The sequence below is a fragment of the Acomys russatus genome, chromosome 26 (assembly GCF_903995435.1).
Source record: "Acomys russatus chromosome 26, mAcoRus1.1, whole genome shotgun sequence".
Taxonomy (NCBI): domain Eukaryota; kingdom Metazoa; phylum Chordata; class Mammalia; order Rodentia; family Muridae; genus Acomys; species Acomys russatus.
This window is the reverse complement of record NC_067162.1, coordinates 35,130,084-35,149,326: the sequence shown is the minus strand read 5'-3', so window position 1 is coordinate 35,149,326 and position 19,243 is coordinate 35,130,084. Positions and strand designations below refer to the sequence as shown.

At 45.6% G+C, this 19,243-nt stretch overlaps 1 protein-coding gene across 1 annotated transcript in view; it reads right to left on the bottom strand.

The window, feature by feature from the left end:
- The window catches only part of Hydin (HYDIN axonemal central pair apparatus protein), a 306,967-nt gene that overhangs the window by 8,705 nt on the left and 279,019 nt on the right, over nt 1–19,243 (bottom strand). Inside the window, exons 71-81 of the mRNA XM_051168753.1 lie at nt 18,131–18,296; nt 15,274–15,421; nt 14,224–14,431; nt 13,570–13,791; nt 11,348–11,517; nt 7,891–8,089; nt 6,578–6,736; nt 4,436–4,713; nt 2,456–2,675; nt 1,720–1,932; nt 401–564 (exon numbers count right to left, since the gene is read on the bottom strand). Of these exons, the coding sequence (XP_051024710.1) occupies nt 401–564; nt 1,720–1,932; nt 2,456–2,675; nt 4,436–4,713; nt 6,578–6,736; nt 7,891–8,089; nt 11,348–11,517; nt 13,570–13,791; nt 14,224–14,431; nt 15,274–15,421; nt 18,131–18,296 (2,147 nt within the window). The remainder of the gene's footprint in view (nt 1–400; nt 565–1,719; nt 1,933–2,455; nt 2,676–4,435; nt 4,714–6,577; nt 6,737–7,890; nt 8,090–11,347; nt 11,518–13,569; nt 13,792–14,223; nt 14,432–15,273; nt 15,422–18,130; nt 18,297–19,243) is intronic.

Genomic DNA, 19,243 nt, shown 5'->3' with positions numbered 1-19,243 from the left:
GTTCTCTATGGAAGGAAAGGATGAGGCTACTTGCACTTGACCTCTCCCAGTGCCTGTATTTCTTTCTACCTCCTACTGAAAGCTCAGTTTGAGGGGCTTTCTCTCTGGCTAGCAGCTCAGGCTATAGATGCTCAACAACGATGTTGGCTATTAGGCCTGTCAGAACTATTAGTTATTGGGCATTTATTTTGTGCCAGGCAGTGCTCTAGGCTCTGTAAGAATCAGCAGGAACAAGACAACAGGGTTCGTGTTTGCGGGATGCCTGGCTACCCTGAGGACGATGCCTCTGACTCCTGCAAGCCGGACATTCTTTGGAGGTCCTTCCCCTCAGGAGAAGGACCAAGCTGGAGGGTGGAAGCCATCTCTTCCCGTACTCTCACTACTCATCCCATACCCTCACCTCTGGGGCTTGTTCAGCCAGTTGCTGATTGGCAGGAGCTCAACATAGGGAGTCTTACATGGAACCTCACGGTAGATATTGGCAACAGCTTTGGGGAGCTCGGCAGTCCCGTGCAGGGCATACAGCCAGGCGGTCCCATCCGGGAGGGGGAAAAAGAGAGTGCCCTTGGAAGAAGAAGTGACAAATCAGAATGACCCAGTAGACCCTTTATTAATGGGCACCTACCTGACCTTGGGGATGGGGCAAGTAAGCCTAACATTTCTACTTTAAAATTTTTTAAACTTTTGGTGTATATGAGGTGTGTGTGTGTGTGTGTGTGTGTGTGTATGTATGTAGATGAGCACACCTGTGTGTAACTGCTGGGCGGCCACAGGAGGATGCTAGGTACCTTTTTTTAAAATTGTTTTCCGTGTTATTACTCCCTTTAAGATGGCCTCTCCCCCAGAAGCTCGCTGCATTGGACAGGTAGTGGAGACTAGAGAAAATATCATTTGCTTCTAAGTGCAAAGACCTCTGCTTTCCTTTTCTGAGTCTTAAGATTACATTTCAAAAAGATTTATTGTTTTTATTTATGAGTCTGGGAGTACCTATGTGCATGGGAGTGTAGGGCCAACAGAGGCCAGAGAGGGCATTGGAGCTCCCTGAAACTGGAATTAGAGGGGGCAGTAAGCCACTCAGCATAGGTTTTGGGAACCAAGTTCAGGTCCTTTGTAAGGATAGCAAGTGCTCTTAACTGTTGAGCCATCTCTTCAGCTCTTAAATTTCATTTTCGTTCATTGTGTATGTGTGTGTATGTGCCCACGCATATGTGTGCATTTGTTTGTGCATGTGTATGTATGTATGTGTGCATGTGTGTGTGCATGTGCACCTGTGTGTAGACATATGGCACTGCGTGTATGGAAATCGGAGGACAGCTTCCGAGAGTCACTTCTCTCCTTCATGTTGGTCTTGGGGACTGAGCTGTGGTTGTAAGGCTTGGTGGTGGATACATTTACCGGCTGAGCCACCTTACTGGCCCTCTGATTTTTATTATAGCTACCATGAGGTAACCAATGTGCTTAGACTGAATATGACTTACTCGATGCTTGGTTTAGGGTTTCATTTCAGAACCAAGCTCTTGGATTCTAAGAGAAATGTAGACAAAGGGGGAGCCTCTGCCTGGCAATTGTCACAGCCCCCCATTGTTCTGTGATCTGGGTACCCAACTCCTTATTTGAGTATTTGTTTAAGTTTCAGCTCTCAAACTATCTTCTATCTGCTGTCTCCACAGCCCTTTCCTTCCTCTATGCTAGGAAGCAGGCAGGGAGGCCTCAGTTTACCTGGTGCTTACGGTTCTCCAGATTCATAGTGCGGGGCCTGTAGGTGATCTCATAGGGCTTGTTTTGCTGATGGGCCTCCAGGGTGATGAACTCGGGTCCCTCCCAGTGTTCGCCATCAAAGATGGGGTGCAGATTCCAGGTCTGGTTGGTACGATTTGAGAGCAGGATGATCTGTGTGTGCCTGGAGCGCACTTGGCAGTTGAAATTCACCACCTTGAAGAAGCAGAAAAATCACCTTTCATGTCATCTCCCCTAAACTGTACTGTCTTTGGGGTCTAGAGCGTGTGTGTGTGTGTGTGTGTGTAAGAGAGAACTCCCATAGTGAGTTCCAATGGACAATTTCCTTTCTCCCCATTCAGTCAACAAATACTAGGTTTCTTCTTTCTAGCTTTGTGCCCCCCCATTTATAAATGCATACTACACATTTTGAATCTGGTTTCAAATATGAGAGCAAATATGTACTACTTGGTTTTCTCAGTCTGGCTTATTTCAGGCCGGCTCACAGTTCTTCTAACAGAATTTGATCTTGGCGGCCTCCTTGAGGCTTCTCGAGGATATAATGCTTGGACCGAAAGTTGAAGGAAGAACAGGAATTTTGGAAGCAAGGAGGGAAGAAAGATGATTCAAGCAGTGGCTATGACATATACAAAACTCCATGAATGTTTCCAGGGGGTGTTGGGGACCCTTGTTGGGCTTACTCCTGCCTTTGGCCTGCCCCTGGGCAATGCCCACTTGCCTCTTTCACTGCAGGTAGTCCCACGCAGATTCCAGACAGGGTAAGGGACAGAGGGCTTCCTCCTTGGATGAAACAGAGGATGTTTTTACAGAGACTCTCCTTGCCCACCTCAGTGGGATGGTAGGTTACTTCTAAGGCAACCTCCATGCCTGAGGTGATGTAGCCTTCTTCAGGGATAATGGAGAAGTGGGGCATGAATCTCCTGGCGTCCCATTTAAACCTTTTCCAAGAGAAAAGAAGATGAGAGCGGGGGGAGGGGGGACATTAATATTCTGAGAATATGCAAAACCCAAACTAAACCCAAAAAAACTTCGCCTGGACTTTTTGACAGCATGGTCCCCACCTCGACTCCTCCACAGGGTGTAGGAGGAGGAACCCTGCCAGAGCAGAGCAGATCACTCTCTGGGTAAGGGGTCTCTGCTCCCTCTTACAGTTGGCCAGGGGTGAGAAGTGGCTGCAACTTGTTTTATTGTCCACAAGTGGCAAGCTAGGGGATGTATGTAGGAAAATGTACACGCGTGTTCCCAAGGTTGCATAGCCATCAAGGGCCTGGACTAGGACCAGAGTCTTTGCAGACTGTAGCCTTGACCATCCCTTGCACTGACTGTTTAGTTCCAGGAGGGTGGTGGCAAGCCCTTCATGCGAGAGTTGTGGCTGTTCTTGGTGGCCATCCCTTTGGTTAGGCACTTGCGTATGGGCAGAAGGCAGAGGATGAACAGTGCAAACCAGTCTTTCCAGAACAGAGCTACCATATAACATCCCTCTTGGTGGTACGACACTGGGTCTGTATGTTGAGGAACCCTGAGGTGTGTAGTGGGCAGTCTGGACAGCCGTGCTAATTCCTGAGCAGCTGAGGGGGAAGAGCCTGGGTTCTGGTCTGTGTTTTTCTTTCCTGGATGTGGCATCTCTCAGCCTCACTTCACCAGTGAAATGAGGCTCCTCAGACACCCACCCTGGAGACTGGGTGGATTCCGTGTAGTCATGCCCAACTTTGCATCCATGTTTACTTGTTGTCACATGTGTGATTTGGGGGAAAGTTACTCAATCTTTTTATGCTGCATTTATATTAAAATGGATTGAGGGTTGTATTACTGGTAAGTTTTCTAATTCTAGCTGATAGCAATGATACCTAGGAGAGCATGCTTTGTCCCCATATTTCTCTCTTTCCTCCTTCCTTCCCTCCCTTCTTCTTCTCTCCATTTCTCTCCTTTCTTCTTTTCTTTTTTATGATGCTGGGAATTAAATTCGCCTGGTATATGCTTCACAATGACTTTACCACAAAACCACATCCCCTGCACACTCACCCCCTCTAACAAGGTTTCATACAGCCCAGGCTTACCTGGCCTTGAACATACATAGCCAGAGCAGCCTTGAACTCCTGATCCTCCTGCCTCCACTTCCCAGTCCCCAAGTGCTAGAATTATATAGTATATTACCATGCCTAGCCTTAGTTCTTTTTTTTTAAAGACAGGATATTGCTATGCATTTTCATTTTTTATTAAAAAATTTTACATATACATTTATATTATGCATATATTATATATTATATATATATATTTTTCTCTGTGTAGCCTTGACTGTCCTGGACTTGCTTTGTAGACCAGGCTGGCCTCGAACTCACAGAGATGCACCTGCCTCTCCCTCCCCTCCCTGAGTGCTGGGATTACAGGCAGTGCACCACTATGCCCAGCTTTGCTATGCATTTTTAAACCCTCCTCCCTAAGTATCTCAATCACAGAGATTATCTTATAGTATTAGCTGTGTAAGGTTACTGTTGAGATTACATTGGATGAACTGTGTGATGGGCACATCTCAGGATTGCACCCCTGTTCTTTACTGTAGCCATCACTGTGGTGTTTCAGCTGTGATGTTCCAGGTGTGATGTTCCAGGTGTGATGTTTCAGGTGAGGTAAGGCGCAGAATTCAGAGACAGAGATGTCCGCTACAACCTCTGGTGGGAGTTGCTGCTGCCCATCCTACCTTGCACCCACATCGCCTGTGTTCATCATGAGGATGCGCCGTGTGGCTTGCGTCTGGTGCACAACGGGACCAAAGGGAATATGCTCCTGGTCCAGGGAAATCTCCAGGGCCTGACAGCAGCCACTAAGGAGGAAGAGGGGACGCAGGAGCCCCATCCATTCCATGAACACTTCCTCAGAGAAAGGAGGGATGCGCTTCTTGGGGGCAAAGGTGATTTCCAGCTTGCAGACTTCTTTAGGCTTTAGGGTGATATTGTGGAAGGGCTCCAAGGTGATGACCTAGACGGAGAGACAACCTGGGTTAGAAGCTAGTGGCAGGAAGGCGTCTGAGGCCTCAGCGCTGTGAGGTCTTGCTGCTGGGACTGTCTCAGGCCAGAGATCAAATCCCGTGTGTGACCATCTGGGTCATCTTTGGTAGGTTACTCAAACCCTCCCCTTGACTTGCTCTTCAGCAGAAGGCAAGATCATGGCTATAAAGTGTGTGGCATATGACGGGTCCAGCAAATGCTGGTTTCCTGTATTTCCCACTTTTCAGCTCCTCCTTCCTTCCTTCCTCCTTCATGGTGGAAGAGACAGTAGCAGGAAACATGGATCAAGAAATGTCAGTCCAATATTTGTTGAGAAGTGCTTGCTGGTGGGAGAGTTATCAGGTTAAATTCAGCCAGATTCAGAACGACAAAAACATATTTCTTCTCATATGTAGGGTCTTGATATAAACAAACAAACAAACAAACAAACAAACAAATGGACCAGGAGGACTATGAGCCAAGAGGAAGAGGGCTTAGAGAGGGGGAGGGGAAGGAAGGTAGACAATGGGAAGAAGGAAATGCAAAATATTGCATACTTTTTCTTATATGCTGAATCTAGATGTTAACATTTACCACACACCCTAAGAAAGGAGGAGAGACTCTGGGGAGAGAACTGGAAATAGCAAAGTGGCTGAATAGGGACCCAAAAGGGCATGTAGGCATGGAGAGTAAGAACAAGGTACAATCACACAATACGTATTTGTGTAAAAATGTCATAATGAAACCATTATTTTGTATGCTAATTAAAAATATGAATAATAAATAAGTACTGGGACTAATAAGACACCACCCCCACAGCTTGCCCGGGCCGGCTGACTCAGTGTCTCTGGAATGAAATGGAACCTGCATTTTCTTTTTTTTTTTATTTTTTATTTTTATTAATTTATTCTTGTTACATCTCAATGTTTATCCCATCCCTTGTATCCTCCCATTCCTCCCCCCCCCCATTTTCCCATTATTTCCCTCCCCTATGACTGTTAGAACCTGCATTTTCTAAAGTTCCCCGGGGTGGCTTGTGTAGTCTAAAGTTTGTGAGCCACTGCATGAATTCCTATATGGCTTCCTCTTTATTCTTAGTCTTGGTAAGAAGCAAACCCAAAACTGCCCCAAGGGAGCCCGTTTTTTAACAGCATATTTTACGTTGTCCACAGCATTGGAGCAGACAGCAGGCGTGCACTGTGGCTGCAGGGAGTAAGAGAACAGAACCTTGGGAGCTAGCCTGAGGTAATGGCTCAAGACAGGTCACTTTAACAACTCTGGTTGCCCTCTGAGGAGCAATGTGATAAAGGCATCTGGAGTAAAGTTCACTGGCAGAGCACTTGCACACTAAATGAAAAACCCTGGGTTCTATTCCCACTCTTTTAATAAAGAAACCAACCACGTAGCTGGGTGTGGTGGCGCATGCCTTTGATCCCAGAATTCAGGGAGGCAGAGGCAGGCAGATTGCTGTGAGCTCAAGGCCAGCCTGATCTACAAAATGAGTCTAGGACAGCCAAGGCCACACAGAGAAGCCCAGTCTTGAAAAACAAGCAAACAAACAAACACCCAAAACAAAACAAAGAGAAACCAACCATGCAAGCAAGTACTGATATGGACAGACTGTGGAGGGCCGGTACCCACTAGGGCTGAGGAGTTTGATTTTGGGTTGATGAAGAAAGGGGATCTAGGAGTTTTTCCTCCTTGTCTGGGTGCAATGTGTAGTTCCATGATGAGATACTTACTGGGTTCCTTGCTCTGGCTAGCTTCACAGAGCCTTTTTTTTTGTTTTTTTGTTTTTTAATCCTGCCACCCACCATGGCCACCACTTCCGAGCCTCCCCATTTCCCGGCACTGACCTTGTCTTCCTGGAGTTCTGGAATGGAGAACATGACTGACTGGTTAAAGGTCAGCTGGGCAAGGCTGTTATTTATGATGGAAACTGTTTTCTTTACAACCTGTCCTGGCAGGACAGCTCCTAGCTTCACGATCCTATTGGCTGGGTCTTGAACTAGAATCTGCATGAGCAGAAAGAAAGTACGAGGGGAGGGTTCGTCAGTCACTGTGGAAAACAAATGTGATGCTTATGTCCTGTAGGAACCAGGTCAGCTCCCTCCTTTAATGACCTAACTGTTTCAGCTTAGACGTACCTTCATTTCATCACTGGCTTCCACCAACCCTAAAGATGGGATAGAACTCTCTGAAACCTGTAGAAGAGATTTCTCTTCTTTGCAGTAACTCACCCACCACTATGTTGAGAGAGCTCGTATACACACACACACACACACACACACACACACACACACACACACACACACACACACACACCCCTACTCCTGTAACTTTCTTTCATTCTCTGACTATAAAAGCTCTTGCAAGCTTCTTGGATTGTGGACCGTGTCACTCAGGATAACCCAAATGTTATTACCAATCCTTGGTCACTCATATATTGGCTCACAATGAATTATCTTTAATTCTCTTTGGAGCAAGAGCCATGCTTTGTGTTGACAAGGCACACCAGGGGGCAACGCCCTATTGCTCCTGTGGCTTGCAGGAAGGAGGCCACACACCCTTCCCCTTGCTTGCTGGTTGAAATAGCCTATGCATTCTTGGGAATCTTGGATTCTTTTTCAGACTTCTCAAACCTTCTGCTACAATATAAATACTGCCACCAAACAAAAGCCAGATGTAGTTATCAGACACCAGGAAGGCAGGGGTGGTTATTAGGACGGGCCATTGTCTACAGATCAGGGTCACCTGGCAGAAGTTCCTGAGTATCCTGGGACCCCCAGCTGGCTGAGCACCTTCACCAGTGAGGGTGAGAAGGAGGCATGGTTTATAGCTAAACCCTTTGTCTCAATAAGACACGCCCTCAAGCGGGGCATTGTTTCTGACCCTTCTCCATGAGTGTAGAACCTTTCCTTTGTGGTTGCAGTTGTCTGAGTTCATCTGGTTCTGACTGAGAACTGGGATTTGCTTGAGCCCAGTTTAAAAATTCCTTCCTGCTTCATACGATTAGGGACCCCCATCTTGGCAGGGCCACACATGGGATGGAGCAATCCCAGGCGCAGAGAAGAGGGGGTGTGGAGAGGTGTGTGGGCTCTAGCAGGTGGGGCAAGGGTCTGGAAAGAGGAAAGGGGAGGGCTCTGAAGCCCCGCCCACTGCCTCCTACCTTCATTTCTGTGCCTTTCCCTTTGATCTCCACTGTCTGTTGAGAGAGCCCATTGATTTCAAAAGGGATGACTTCTCGGTAGTTGATGGCTTCCCGAGGGTAAAAGGTGATTGGGATCTCCAGTGTCTTCCCTGACTTTATCACGTCCACACTGAAGTTCACCTCGAGGTGTGATGTGTTGGTATATAAACAGTCTATGCTGGGGAAGACCAAGAGGAAGGGATATGAGTGCCAAGAAGGCAGGACTGGAGGGACGGATGGAGGGTGACAGATCTCTTGCCCTGCTGTCCTAGAGGCATGGGAGAGTCACCAAAGAGCTGGAGGGGGTGGCAGCAATGAGCAGCACATGTTCTAAGTGCAGTCAAGTTACTCAGCTGAAGTCACATCCTGAGATGCAGGAGGGAGCAGGTCTGTAACCCGAAGGCTCATGGTTTTGCCCCACTGAAATGTTGTGTGGGTGCTGCGAATGGAATGGAAGGTGGGTCCTCTGCAAGAGCAGCAACTGGTGCTCTTAACCATCGAACTATCTCTTTGGCTTGGCAGATAAAATTTTATTTGAAACTAAACAACACTCCTGTGACTTAATGTCGATGATGATGATGATGATGATGATGATGATGATGATGGTGGTGGTGATAATTATTGCAGCAGCAAACAGTAACTAGCATCTCCTGAGTTCTAGACCCTGTTCTAGACCCTGCTGCTCTGTATGCTCTCCCACATCAGGGAAGGAGACAGAGGCACAGAGAATTTAAAAATGAAAAATATGGGAGTGGTGTGGTGGCACATATCTGTAATCCTAGTACTTAGGAGGCTGAGATAGGAGGATCATGAGTTTGAGGCCAGCCTAGGCTACATAGTGAGACTCCATCTCAAAATTAACAGACAATATATGCCCCTTCCCCAAACAACAGAAGCATACAGAGTAAAATAAAACAAATTTGCTCAGTGTTACAGCTAAGAAAGAGCTGATAATTGAACTGGGATTTGTGCCATCTGATGTGGTAGGGACAAGACACATGTGGTGATTAAAGTTAAAATTAATTAAAATTAATTAAAATTAAATTAAAATGAATTTCTTTGGTTGCACCAAGCCACTTAGAGTCAAAGGCAGTGCCGATAACAGTGTTTTTCCACTGTAGAATGTTCTCTGAGGGACTTAGGCAGAGATTTGTGCATGAACACAGGTCAATGATCAAACTAGATTCTCCCTCACTTTGTCTGAAAAGAGTTATGAAGACGTGGACTGAAACATTTTACAGGGATGATGCAGACAGGCTGGGTTTGAGTCACAAGATTTAGGCTCAGTATAGACTTGCTATTTACTGCAGAGCAATTCGCTTTTTTAAATTTTTTTTTATTTATTTTATTTCCATTATTTTATTTATATTACATCTCGATTGTTAGCCCTTCCCTTGTTTCCTCCCATTCTTCCCTCCCTCCCACTTCCCCCCCTTCTCCCCTCCCCTATGTCTGTGATTGAGGGAGACCTCCTCCCCCTATATATGCTCTTAGAATATTGAGTCTCTTCTTGGTAACTTGCTATCCTTCCTCTGAGTGCCGCCAGGCCTCCCCATCCAGGGGACGTGGTCAGAAAAGGGGCACCAGAGTTCGTGTGAGAGTCAGATCTCACTCTCCACTCAACGGTGGAGAATATCATGTTCGTCGGCTAGGTCTTGGTAGGGGTTCGAAGTTTAATGCCTATATTCTCCTTGACTGGTGCCTTAGTTTGAGGAGGACCCTAGGACCCAGATCTGCCTGTCATAAAGTTCTTCTTGTAGGTTTCCAGGACCCTGTGGGTCCTACTATTTCCTTATTCTTTCTTGTTACTCTTGCCTAAAGTCTCAATAGGATGTCCTCTCCTCTGACCCACTTTCTTGGTAAATAAAGTTTTTCATGGTACGTATCCCTTGGACTAGTGTTTTGATATAAGTGAGTATATACCATTTGTCTCTTTTTGCTTCTGGGTGAACTCACTCATAATAATTTCTAGATCAATCCATTTGTCCACAAATTTCGGGAATTCCTTGTTTTTAATAGCTGAGTAGTATTCCATAGTGTAAATGTACCACAGTTTCTTAGTCCATTCTTCTACTGAGGGACACTTAGGCTGTTTCCATGTTCTGGCTATTATGTATAAAGCAGCTATGAACATGGTTGAGCATATGTGTGTGGTAGGGCATTTTCTGGGTATATTCCAAGGAGTGGGATAGCTGGGTCTTGAGGAAGCCCTATTCCCATTTTTCTGAGAAAGCGCCAGATAGCTTTCCAAAGTGGTTGTACTAGTTTGCATTCCCACCAGCAATAAAGGAGTGTTCCTCTCTCTCCACATCCTCGCCAACATGTGTCATTTGAGTTTTTGATCTTAGCCATTCTGATGGGTGTAAGATGGAATCTCAGTGTCGTTTTGATTTGCATTTCTCTGATGACTAACGAGGACGAGCATTTCCTTAAGTGTTTCTCAGCCATTTGATATTCCTCTGTTGAGAATTCTCTGTAAAGTTCCAAGCTCCATTTCGCAATTGGGTTGTTTGGTTTTGTGGTGTTTAATTTCTTGAGTTCTTTATATGTTTTGGATATTAAACCTTTGTCAGATGAAGGGTTGGTGAAGATCTTTTGCCGTAATTCGCTTTTTAACCAGTCTCTAAAACAGCAGTTCTCAACCCGTGGATCGTGACCCTTTTGGGGGTTGGTTGCCTATCTGATAGCAGTAGCAAATTTACAGTTATGAAGTAGCAACAAAATAATTTTATGGTTGGTGTTAACGCAACTTGTCACAACATTAGGAAGGTTGAAAACCGCTCCTTAAATGTCTTTCCTAATCTACTGCATGAGGAAACAAAACGGAAGCCACAGGACTCTGCATTAGGTAATTATTTGGCACAGCCCGCTACAAATCAAGAAGAGGATGTTTAGCAGGTAGCTCATGGGTATCCACTTTTCATATTGATGGTGGAAGCAGGGACCCTGGATTCATGCCACCCGTGTTGGACTCTTTCCCATCCTTTGTGTCTTGGTAAGATGAACTAGTTAGCATTGACTGTCAACTTGACACAGCCTAGGATCACCTGGAGAAAAGTTTTAATTGCGTGTCTTTAGCAGGTTGGTCTAGGGGGGATTGTCTTGATTGTAAACAGATACAGGAGGGCCCAGCCCACTGTGGGTGGCACCATCCCTACCAAGGTGGTCATGAGCTATAGAAGAGAGTTTGAGCCGTGAGGTGAGCCAGGAAGCAACATTCCTCCACGGTTTCTGCTGTATCTCCTTGGTTCCCTGGTTGAAGGGAATGCAAAGTGCAGTAGCAGGCAGTTCTGGCTTCAAGTTCCTGCCCCGAGTTCCTGCTTTGACTTCTCTCAATGATGGAGCATGACCTGGATGTATCAGATGAAATAAACCCTTTCCTCTCCCCTAAGCTGCTTCTGGTGAGAGTGCTTTGCTACAGAAATAGACTGCTTACCTCATAGATGTTTCTTCTCTGTTGGTGACAACAAGGGTTTGTTTGTACGGGGGCATCCCAGCTTGGTAGATGAAGCAAGTCCCAAAGTTGTAGCTGGTGAAGGAAAACTGGACAGCTGGGCTCACAGCACAGCCTATGATGCTGCATATGAATATTGGGCCATGGCTGATCTGCAAGGAGAGATGGCCCAGGGGACTGTAACTGGAGGCAGGAAGACAGAGCAGTTGTATCCCCAGGGCAAGAAACAAAGTGGTTGGTGCTTTACAAATTACAGATTTGAGGGCTCTATCTCTAGAGAGTCTGGTTTCAATAGGTTTGAATTTATTTGCTTAAAATTAGCTACTCTAACCAGAACCCACACTGGCCCTTGATTGATTTGTTCCTACAGCAGTGGTTTAGCTTGAAGGCAGAATGGTTGGCAGAAACGGCTAGTTACCATGTATGGTGGGACCGTGGTTTCCAATAGGCCTAGCTAGGTAGAAGGCTTGAGTTCGCCTCTTCCCTGGTGTTTCAGGGTAGCCACTGGTGGATATAATTCTGTTATTGGGTTGTAAATAAAAGATAAAAGGGAAGCTGCCAGCACTTGGGAGGCAGAGGAGGGGAGATCTCTGTGAGTTCTCCCTAGTCTACAGACCTAGCTCCAGGAGCCAAGAAACACTGTCTCGGAAAATCAAACAAAGATAAAAAAAGAAAAGGGTAAAGGGTGGATGGGGTGGGGGGATTCTTCTCTCTTGACTAAATGGATAAAGTTATTATTTATTTATTTGCTTAATGTGTATGAGTGTCTTACTTGCATGTATGTAGAACCTGTGGAGGCCCTGGGACAGGGATTATAGACTGTTTCCTGCTGCCATAGGGGTGTTAGGATTAAACCCAGGGTCTCTGAAAGAGCAGCCAGTGCTCCTAACCACTGAGCTGTCTCTCCCACCTGTGGGCAAGGTCTGGAACGCTGGAGGTGAGAACTGATGGCCTCCTCCACAGTGTCTCAGTCCCCAGATGTGTCCATGCTCATGTGATGCATAGCTGTCTTAACGCCAGGGAATATGCTGAGCGTTTCAAAGCCCCCTGTAAACAGATAACTCCTCTAACTTGCCCCTTTGTTTATCCCCAAGTGTCACTGCCACCTTAGGCAGCTGTAGCTATTTAATAGTTGATTACTGATTATTCTGGACAGGTGTCCTATAAGAAAAGATGGTGAGGATGGTGGTGGCACATGACTTTAATCCCAGTACTCTGGAGGCAGAGGCAGGTGGATCACTTTGAGTTTGAGGCTAGCCTGGTCTACAAAGCAGGTCCAGGACAGCCAAGGCTACACAGAGAAACCCTGGTGGTGCACGCCTTTAATCCCAGCACTTGGAAGGCAGAGGCAGGTGGATCACTGTGAATTTGAGGCCAGCCTGGTCTACAAAGCGAGTCTGGGACAGCCAAGATAACACAGAGAAACCTTGTCTCAAAAAACAAAAAACAAACAAACCCTGTCTCAAAAAACCTAAAACAAAACAAAACAAAACAAAAAGATGGTATAAAATGGCCCAACTTTGATTTGATTGAAATGAAAACAAGCCCTATGAATAGAGGTTCCCATTGGACTTCTAGATTGGGGACTGGTGAGATGGCTCATGTGTAAAGGTCATGCACACACACATGAACTTGTAGATTGGGAAAATAATGTCAGTTATTTTACAACGGCACTTTTGAGGTAGGCCAAACCTGCTCTTTCTGCTTCAGTAGCTAAGAGGTTACATGTCTGCGTGGTCCCTGAAGAGGTCTTGATTTCTAAGACTACGGCAGAGACGTAGTGGGGTGGGGTCGGGGGTGGTCTCTATAGTCATCCTGGGATGAATGCTCCTAGGACAGTCAAATTCTAGAGTTTTGAGGAATTTGGTTTTGCCAGTGTCGTCCATGCTGTGAGAGCTTGCTTGTCAGATTTCCTTATCTGCTGACAAAGCTGTTCGTGTTTTTTTCATTTGCTATCTTATCTCGGAAAGTGCTGTGTGTTTACGTTCCCTGCTGCCTCCAGCTCTCTCACTTATTTTAATGTTTAGGTAGTATCACAGTGTATGGATGGTTAGTTGCTTTTCTCGATGTCTGTGAGGCCTCTGTTCCAGAAAGTGTGAGGACTGTTTCCAAAGCAACCACCCTGTAGGAGTGGCTGGAGTTAGCCAGCTGGGGCAACACGTCACTGATTCCTTTGGCATCTGGAAAATATTAAATAGTCTCACCTTGATTTTGAGTTCCAGGCCCTTCAAGACACACTTCTCATAAGGTTGGAAAGACAGGCTGGCCGGCTCGGATTGACCCACATCTACACTATTGTCAGTGGGCGTGAAGTCCAAGTACTGCAGCAGGGATTTGGGCCCAGAGAGCTCTGCCTGGTAGCTGAAGTTGAACTTGCCAGTGTTGATGAAGTTGAATTCACACTGAACGCATTCATTTAACTCTACCTGAGAGGCAGGGGAGAACAGTGCCCTGAATGGAAGAGCCACAGATCCCTGTCTAGGGAGACACGCTCTTTGGGAAATAAGGATGGAGACTGATACAGATGAGCTGGGTGGTGTTAGCTGAAGGGAACAGGATGCCCTAGCAAGACCACCAAGTATTGGTGTCTTCTTATATGTCAAGTATAAGATCTTTCTCGGTAGTGGAAATCTTTCCTGTTTGTGTAATGCAAGTTTTCATGTACCCCCGCCCCCCCCATATTTGTCCTCTAAAAAATAAAAACATTCACTTCATAACTACATAATCTTGAGGATGGATTTGTTGTTTGTCTCGTTTCTAGTATTTGAGACAGGAGGACTCAGCTCACAGCCATTGTATCCAGCATCACAGTCCCTAGGTAAACCTGGAGCAATAGTCTGGTCTTTGTTATCCCTTACCTCATAGAAGTTGATGGTGTTGACCTGGTTGGACACCAAGAGGGTGGTGGAGCCTGTCCTGTCTTTGCACTTGACCTCAGCATTCATAGTGTAGCCCTCGGCTTTGACATTGAGTGTCAGAGGGTGGGCTTTCCTCTTTACGTTACAGACCAAATTGAAGTTCACATCTCCTTCTTGCTTTGGTGTGAAGAAAATATCAACTGGTAACCTGATAAGACAGCAGACTGACTAAGAAATCCTGTAAAAATCTAATAAAACAAGGGAACACTGGATTTCTAGATACACCGTGAGCAAAAGACACCAAAACCACCACTCCAAATTAAGTAAATTTTACATATTTTTCCAGGCAAAGCTAGATACTGTGCTGTGGACTCATAGAACAAGACAGAGAATAACCTGTGGACATAAAAAAATATTTCAGTGAAGATTTGAACTGGGGCTGGAGAGCTGGCTCAGCAGGTAAGAGCGCTGGCTGCTCTTCGAGAGGACCAGGGCTCAAATCCTAGCACCCACAGGGTGGCTCACAACTGCCTGTTAACTCCAGGCCCGATAACTCTGATACTGCCTTCTTTTTTCATCAGGCACTGTGCACATATGCAAAACACCCACACAAACATTTATCAAGAAAATGAAGACTAGAGCCTCAGGTAGACTAGAGATGAAATTATTTATATTTAAATCCTTGAGTTGGAGCCTCAGGAGGCAGAGGAAGGTGGATCGCTGTGAGTTCGAGGCCAGCCTGATCTACAAAGTGAGTCCAGGACAGCCAAGGCTACACAGAGAAACCCTGCCTTGAAAAACCAAATAACCAAACAAAAATCCTTGAGTTAGGAGAAGTTTAATTTTATTTCTTTAGATTTTTTTAACTGTGTGTGTGTGTGTGTGTGTGTGTGTGTGTGTGTAGGTCAGAGGACAACTTGTGAGAGCCAGTTCTCTTCTTCCACCGTGTGGGTTCTGGGGATTGAACTCGGGCTGTCAGGCGTGGTGGCAAGTTCCTATCCCATTGAGTCATCTTGATGGCCCAGGAAAGACTCTTCGTTTTTTACTTACCTGGACAGTGGTGGAATCCAGCCTTTCATGGGACATACAGTCAGGCTGTTCTTGAATCCTTCAGAATAGCGGGAGTTCTCCTGGAAGGCAAAATCGAACCCTTGCTCCTCGTCATTGATGATCTTCACCGTTTCTCGGGCTTCTCTACCTGGGGAGGAAACGCCAGGTGTCAGCAAAGGCCTCTCGCCTGCTCAGTGAAGCACTGAAGCAGACGATGCCCCACACATAAGAGGAAGGCCTGCCAGAGTACTCTTAGCACCCCCATGCCCAACTTTCAGGGAGCAATCTCATCCCCCTCTCTGCCCCCCTGGAACTGACTGCCCCCAGCCACTGGCTGCCTCACTTCCTCCCCTCCTCCGGTAGGGGATGCCACATCTCTCATCTAAAATGTCTCCTCCCTAATTGACTGCTGCTCCTGGGAGGTGGCTTCTCTGACTAGGGCCATGGCTCTGCTGAGGTTCTGCTGACGCCTCCTCTTCCCTTCTTCCTTCTTGCAGTGACTTCCTGGGTCTGTAATAGGGAATGCCTTCTTCCTTTTGATGGCCCACATCTCTATACAGGATCCCTGTGTTAAGTTCTTTGGAATTTGACCTTGGATGGCCCTGGGCTTTCCTGTGCTGGGTCCTGAATCATTATTTTGTTCTCTGTGGCTAATGTTAAAATATTTATTTATTGTCCTGCAAAACCTAGAATTATCTCTAATCCAATTCTCTCCCTTCCTCAATCTTTTAGGAATTTAGCCTCTCATATAACTTTTATTAACATAAATGTGACCCAAATATTACTTAGGGGACACACACACACACACACACACACACACACACACACACACACACACAGAATCTATCTAAAATTAAAATTTAACTGCGCATCCTTTGCAACCCTAGCTGGGATTCTAATTGAAATCTGATTAAATTTGCATTTAATTTTGGGAGAATTAACCAAATGTTTAGCTCTTATTTGGAAGCATTTTAATGTCACTTAAATCTTAACATATAGGTCTTGGGAATTGGATGTATCCTTGGAGATTGTACATTTAGTTAGCAGTAAATAGAGCTTTTATTTTTGTTTTTGCTTCTAGGTGTTTACAGCAAAAAGGGATGAAATGTGTCAAGTTTTTGCACATTTGTCTCGCTCACTTTGCCAAATTACCTTGACTCTAGTAGTTTCGCTCACATCTCTTGAGACTTTAATGTGTACAAAGTGATCAGCTACAGAAAGTTAAGATTATTATTTTGACTGTCTCCATTAAGGTTAAAGCTCATTATACTTATTTCTTAAAATATTTGTTAAAAACTTTAAGAAAATGTTCAGGCATGGAGGTGATAATAAATACTCTCGCCTAACTCATTTTAATTCAAGTAGTTTCAGGTTTACCGTAGGACACTACAGTATTTTCTTGATTCTTGTTTTAGGTTAATATTTTTAATGGTTTTTCCTTCAACTCTTGTTTTATTACTGCAGAGTTTTCAAGGGTTGAGATAGGGAGGAACTTTTGATGAATTTTAGCTTTTGTGTGTGTGTGTGTGTGTGTGTGTGTGTGTGTGTGTGTGTGTGTTGGTTTGGCTAGGAATGGCTCCGTAGATTCATGTGTGTCTGGCTGCTTGGCCCATCGAGAGTGGCACTCTTAGAAGGTGTGGCCTTGTTGGAGGAAGTGTGCCACTGTGGAGCTGGGCTTTGAGGTCTCATATGCTCGAGCTACACCCATGGGGCACACAGTCCACTTCCGCTGCCTGCGGATCCAGATGTGGAGCTCCAGCTCCTTCTCCAGCACCGCGTCTGCCTGCACCACGCTGCCATGCTTCCCGCCATGTTGCTAACAGACTAAACCTCTGAGACTGTAAGGCAGCCCCAGTGAAATGCTTTTCTTTAATAAGAGTACCTTTGGTCATGGTATCCCTTCACAGCAATGAAACCCTAACTAAAACATCTTTTTAATATGATTATATGGTTCCTCTTTATTGATATAATGATATATTAATATACTGAAATGTACATTATTGCATTTTGAATTAGACTTTTTGTATAGTTTGACTACTATAAAAATATTGTTGTCTGAACTAACATCAAATAAATCATGTAAAAGTTCTTTGGCCTTAGCTGTATTTTATATACCCACTCACATCTATATGAAACACACATAGAGCTCTGTCACACGTCTCTGCTGGAATGTTACCATCTCAGCGTCTACTATATTCCTATTGTTTCTACCCTGTTGCATTATTTTCTATAACATGCATCAACCTCTGACTTACTATTTATTTTACTTAGTTTTTGCTAGTCTCCTTCCTATGATTAGAATGCAAACCTCATGGGGCTGAGGACCCTATGCTTTATTTTAGTGTATTCCTGTCCTGCAGAGGAGCATTTGGGCCAAACTGGTCTTTCCCTACCCTCTGTACTGGAGATTGAACCAGGGCTTTGTGCATGTTTGGCAAGCACTTCCTTAACCACTGAGCCACACCTCCACTCCAGCCCATAAACAATGATTCATGAGCCCAGTGAATGCAAGAAAAGAAGGTAGAGAGATCTGAACATCGAGGAACAGACCAAGCAACAAGCAAGCATAGCCCACAGCCTGGAGGTAGAGAGGCGTGTACAAATCACGAAGCTCTGAAGATGAACAGAGTCACTGCAGGTCCTACAGGAACCTGCTCAGGAGAATCTATAACAAAGACAGTTGATGGAAACGAGATTGAGAAGAGATTATCATATGGATCTCGGATAAGTGAGAGAGGCCTTCTGACATATTTCTGAAAGGTTTCACAAGGAGTGCCCCACTCCTGTCTGCCCCTGGGGCCCTTGATGACCTAAGGTCATGCCAACTCAAAATGAAAAGCTGACAGGGCCACCTTACCGATGAGTAGAGAGCTGAAGTTGAGGTGTGACTTGTCAAGAGAGATGAGGGGGTCCGTGCTCTTGCCCACCAGCAGGAAGGGGACTGAGATATCGTGCTCTGGGATAGAGAAAGTCCAGAATGCCTCTGTGATGTCCAGGTGAACAGGCAGGAACTGGAACGTGATCTATGAAGACAATTCGGAAGAGGACAGTGAGAGGCACATCTTCCTTGGCCCTTTAGGGACTTACTACACGAGGGCCATAAGAGGTGACATCTTCCCAGGTTGTCATTACTGTCTAAAGTATAGGTTTGGCTCAGTCAGCAATGTCAGCCTGTTCTCCCTGTCTTTGAGGAGCCATTTACCCCATCCACAGCCTCTGACTAAACTGGTACCCATACCAAAGAAAGTCTACGTGTCTGTCAACAGTCTGGCATATTGTAGCCCAACTCAGTCTCATTATCAGATCTCTCTCTTCCTCTCCTCCTCTCCCTGCACCTCTCCTCTCTGTCTGCTTGCCTGCCTGCCTATCTGTCCATCTCTGAAATTCAGAAAAAGAAACTGAGTGACTGGGCTGCATGGCAGTGACTCTTGTGGGGGTGGTTGCTGGGAGCGGGAGTTGGGCCATGGCAGGCCACAACCTATTTGCTAAATGAGATACAAAGGAACAGAAGCAACTAATGAAGAGGGAAGAAACTGGTAGAGAGAAAGTAGAGCAGATTGCTAGAAAGAAGCAGAAAGACCTGGAAGGAAAGTCCATTCTCAGAAGCTACCCTGTGAACTTTCACCTTTGGGGCCAACCTGAGTTTCTTCATACTTGGTCTATAAGCATTGAATGGAAGAGCAGAATTTGCCATGGCAATGACAAGATAATGCAGGAGAGATGTCCCGGAGATATGGCACCTCAATGGCACTACTGTCATGCCAACCAGCACAGGCTTATATGACAGATTCCTCAACTTACCTCTCTAGGAATGGGGATAGTCTTAGATACATTTCTGGGCTACGGAGAAGGAGTACATTTAAGCAGGACCACAGCTACGGTGGACCTAGCTCCCCATCCTGCACAGCTACAGTGGACCTAGCTCCTCATCCTACATCCAAGCAGGACCACAGCTATGGTGGACCTAGCT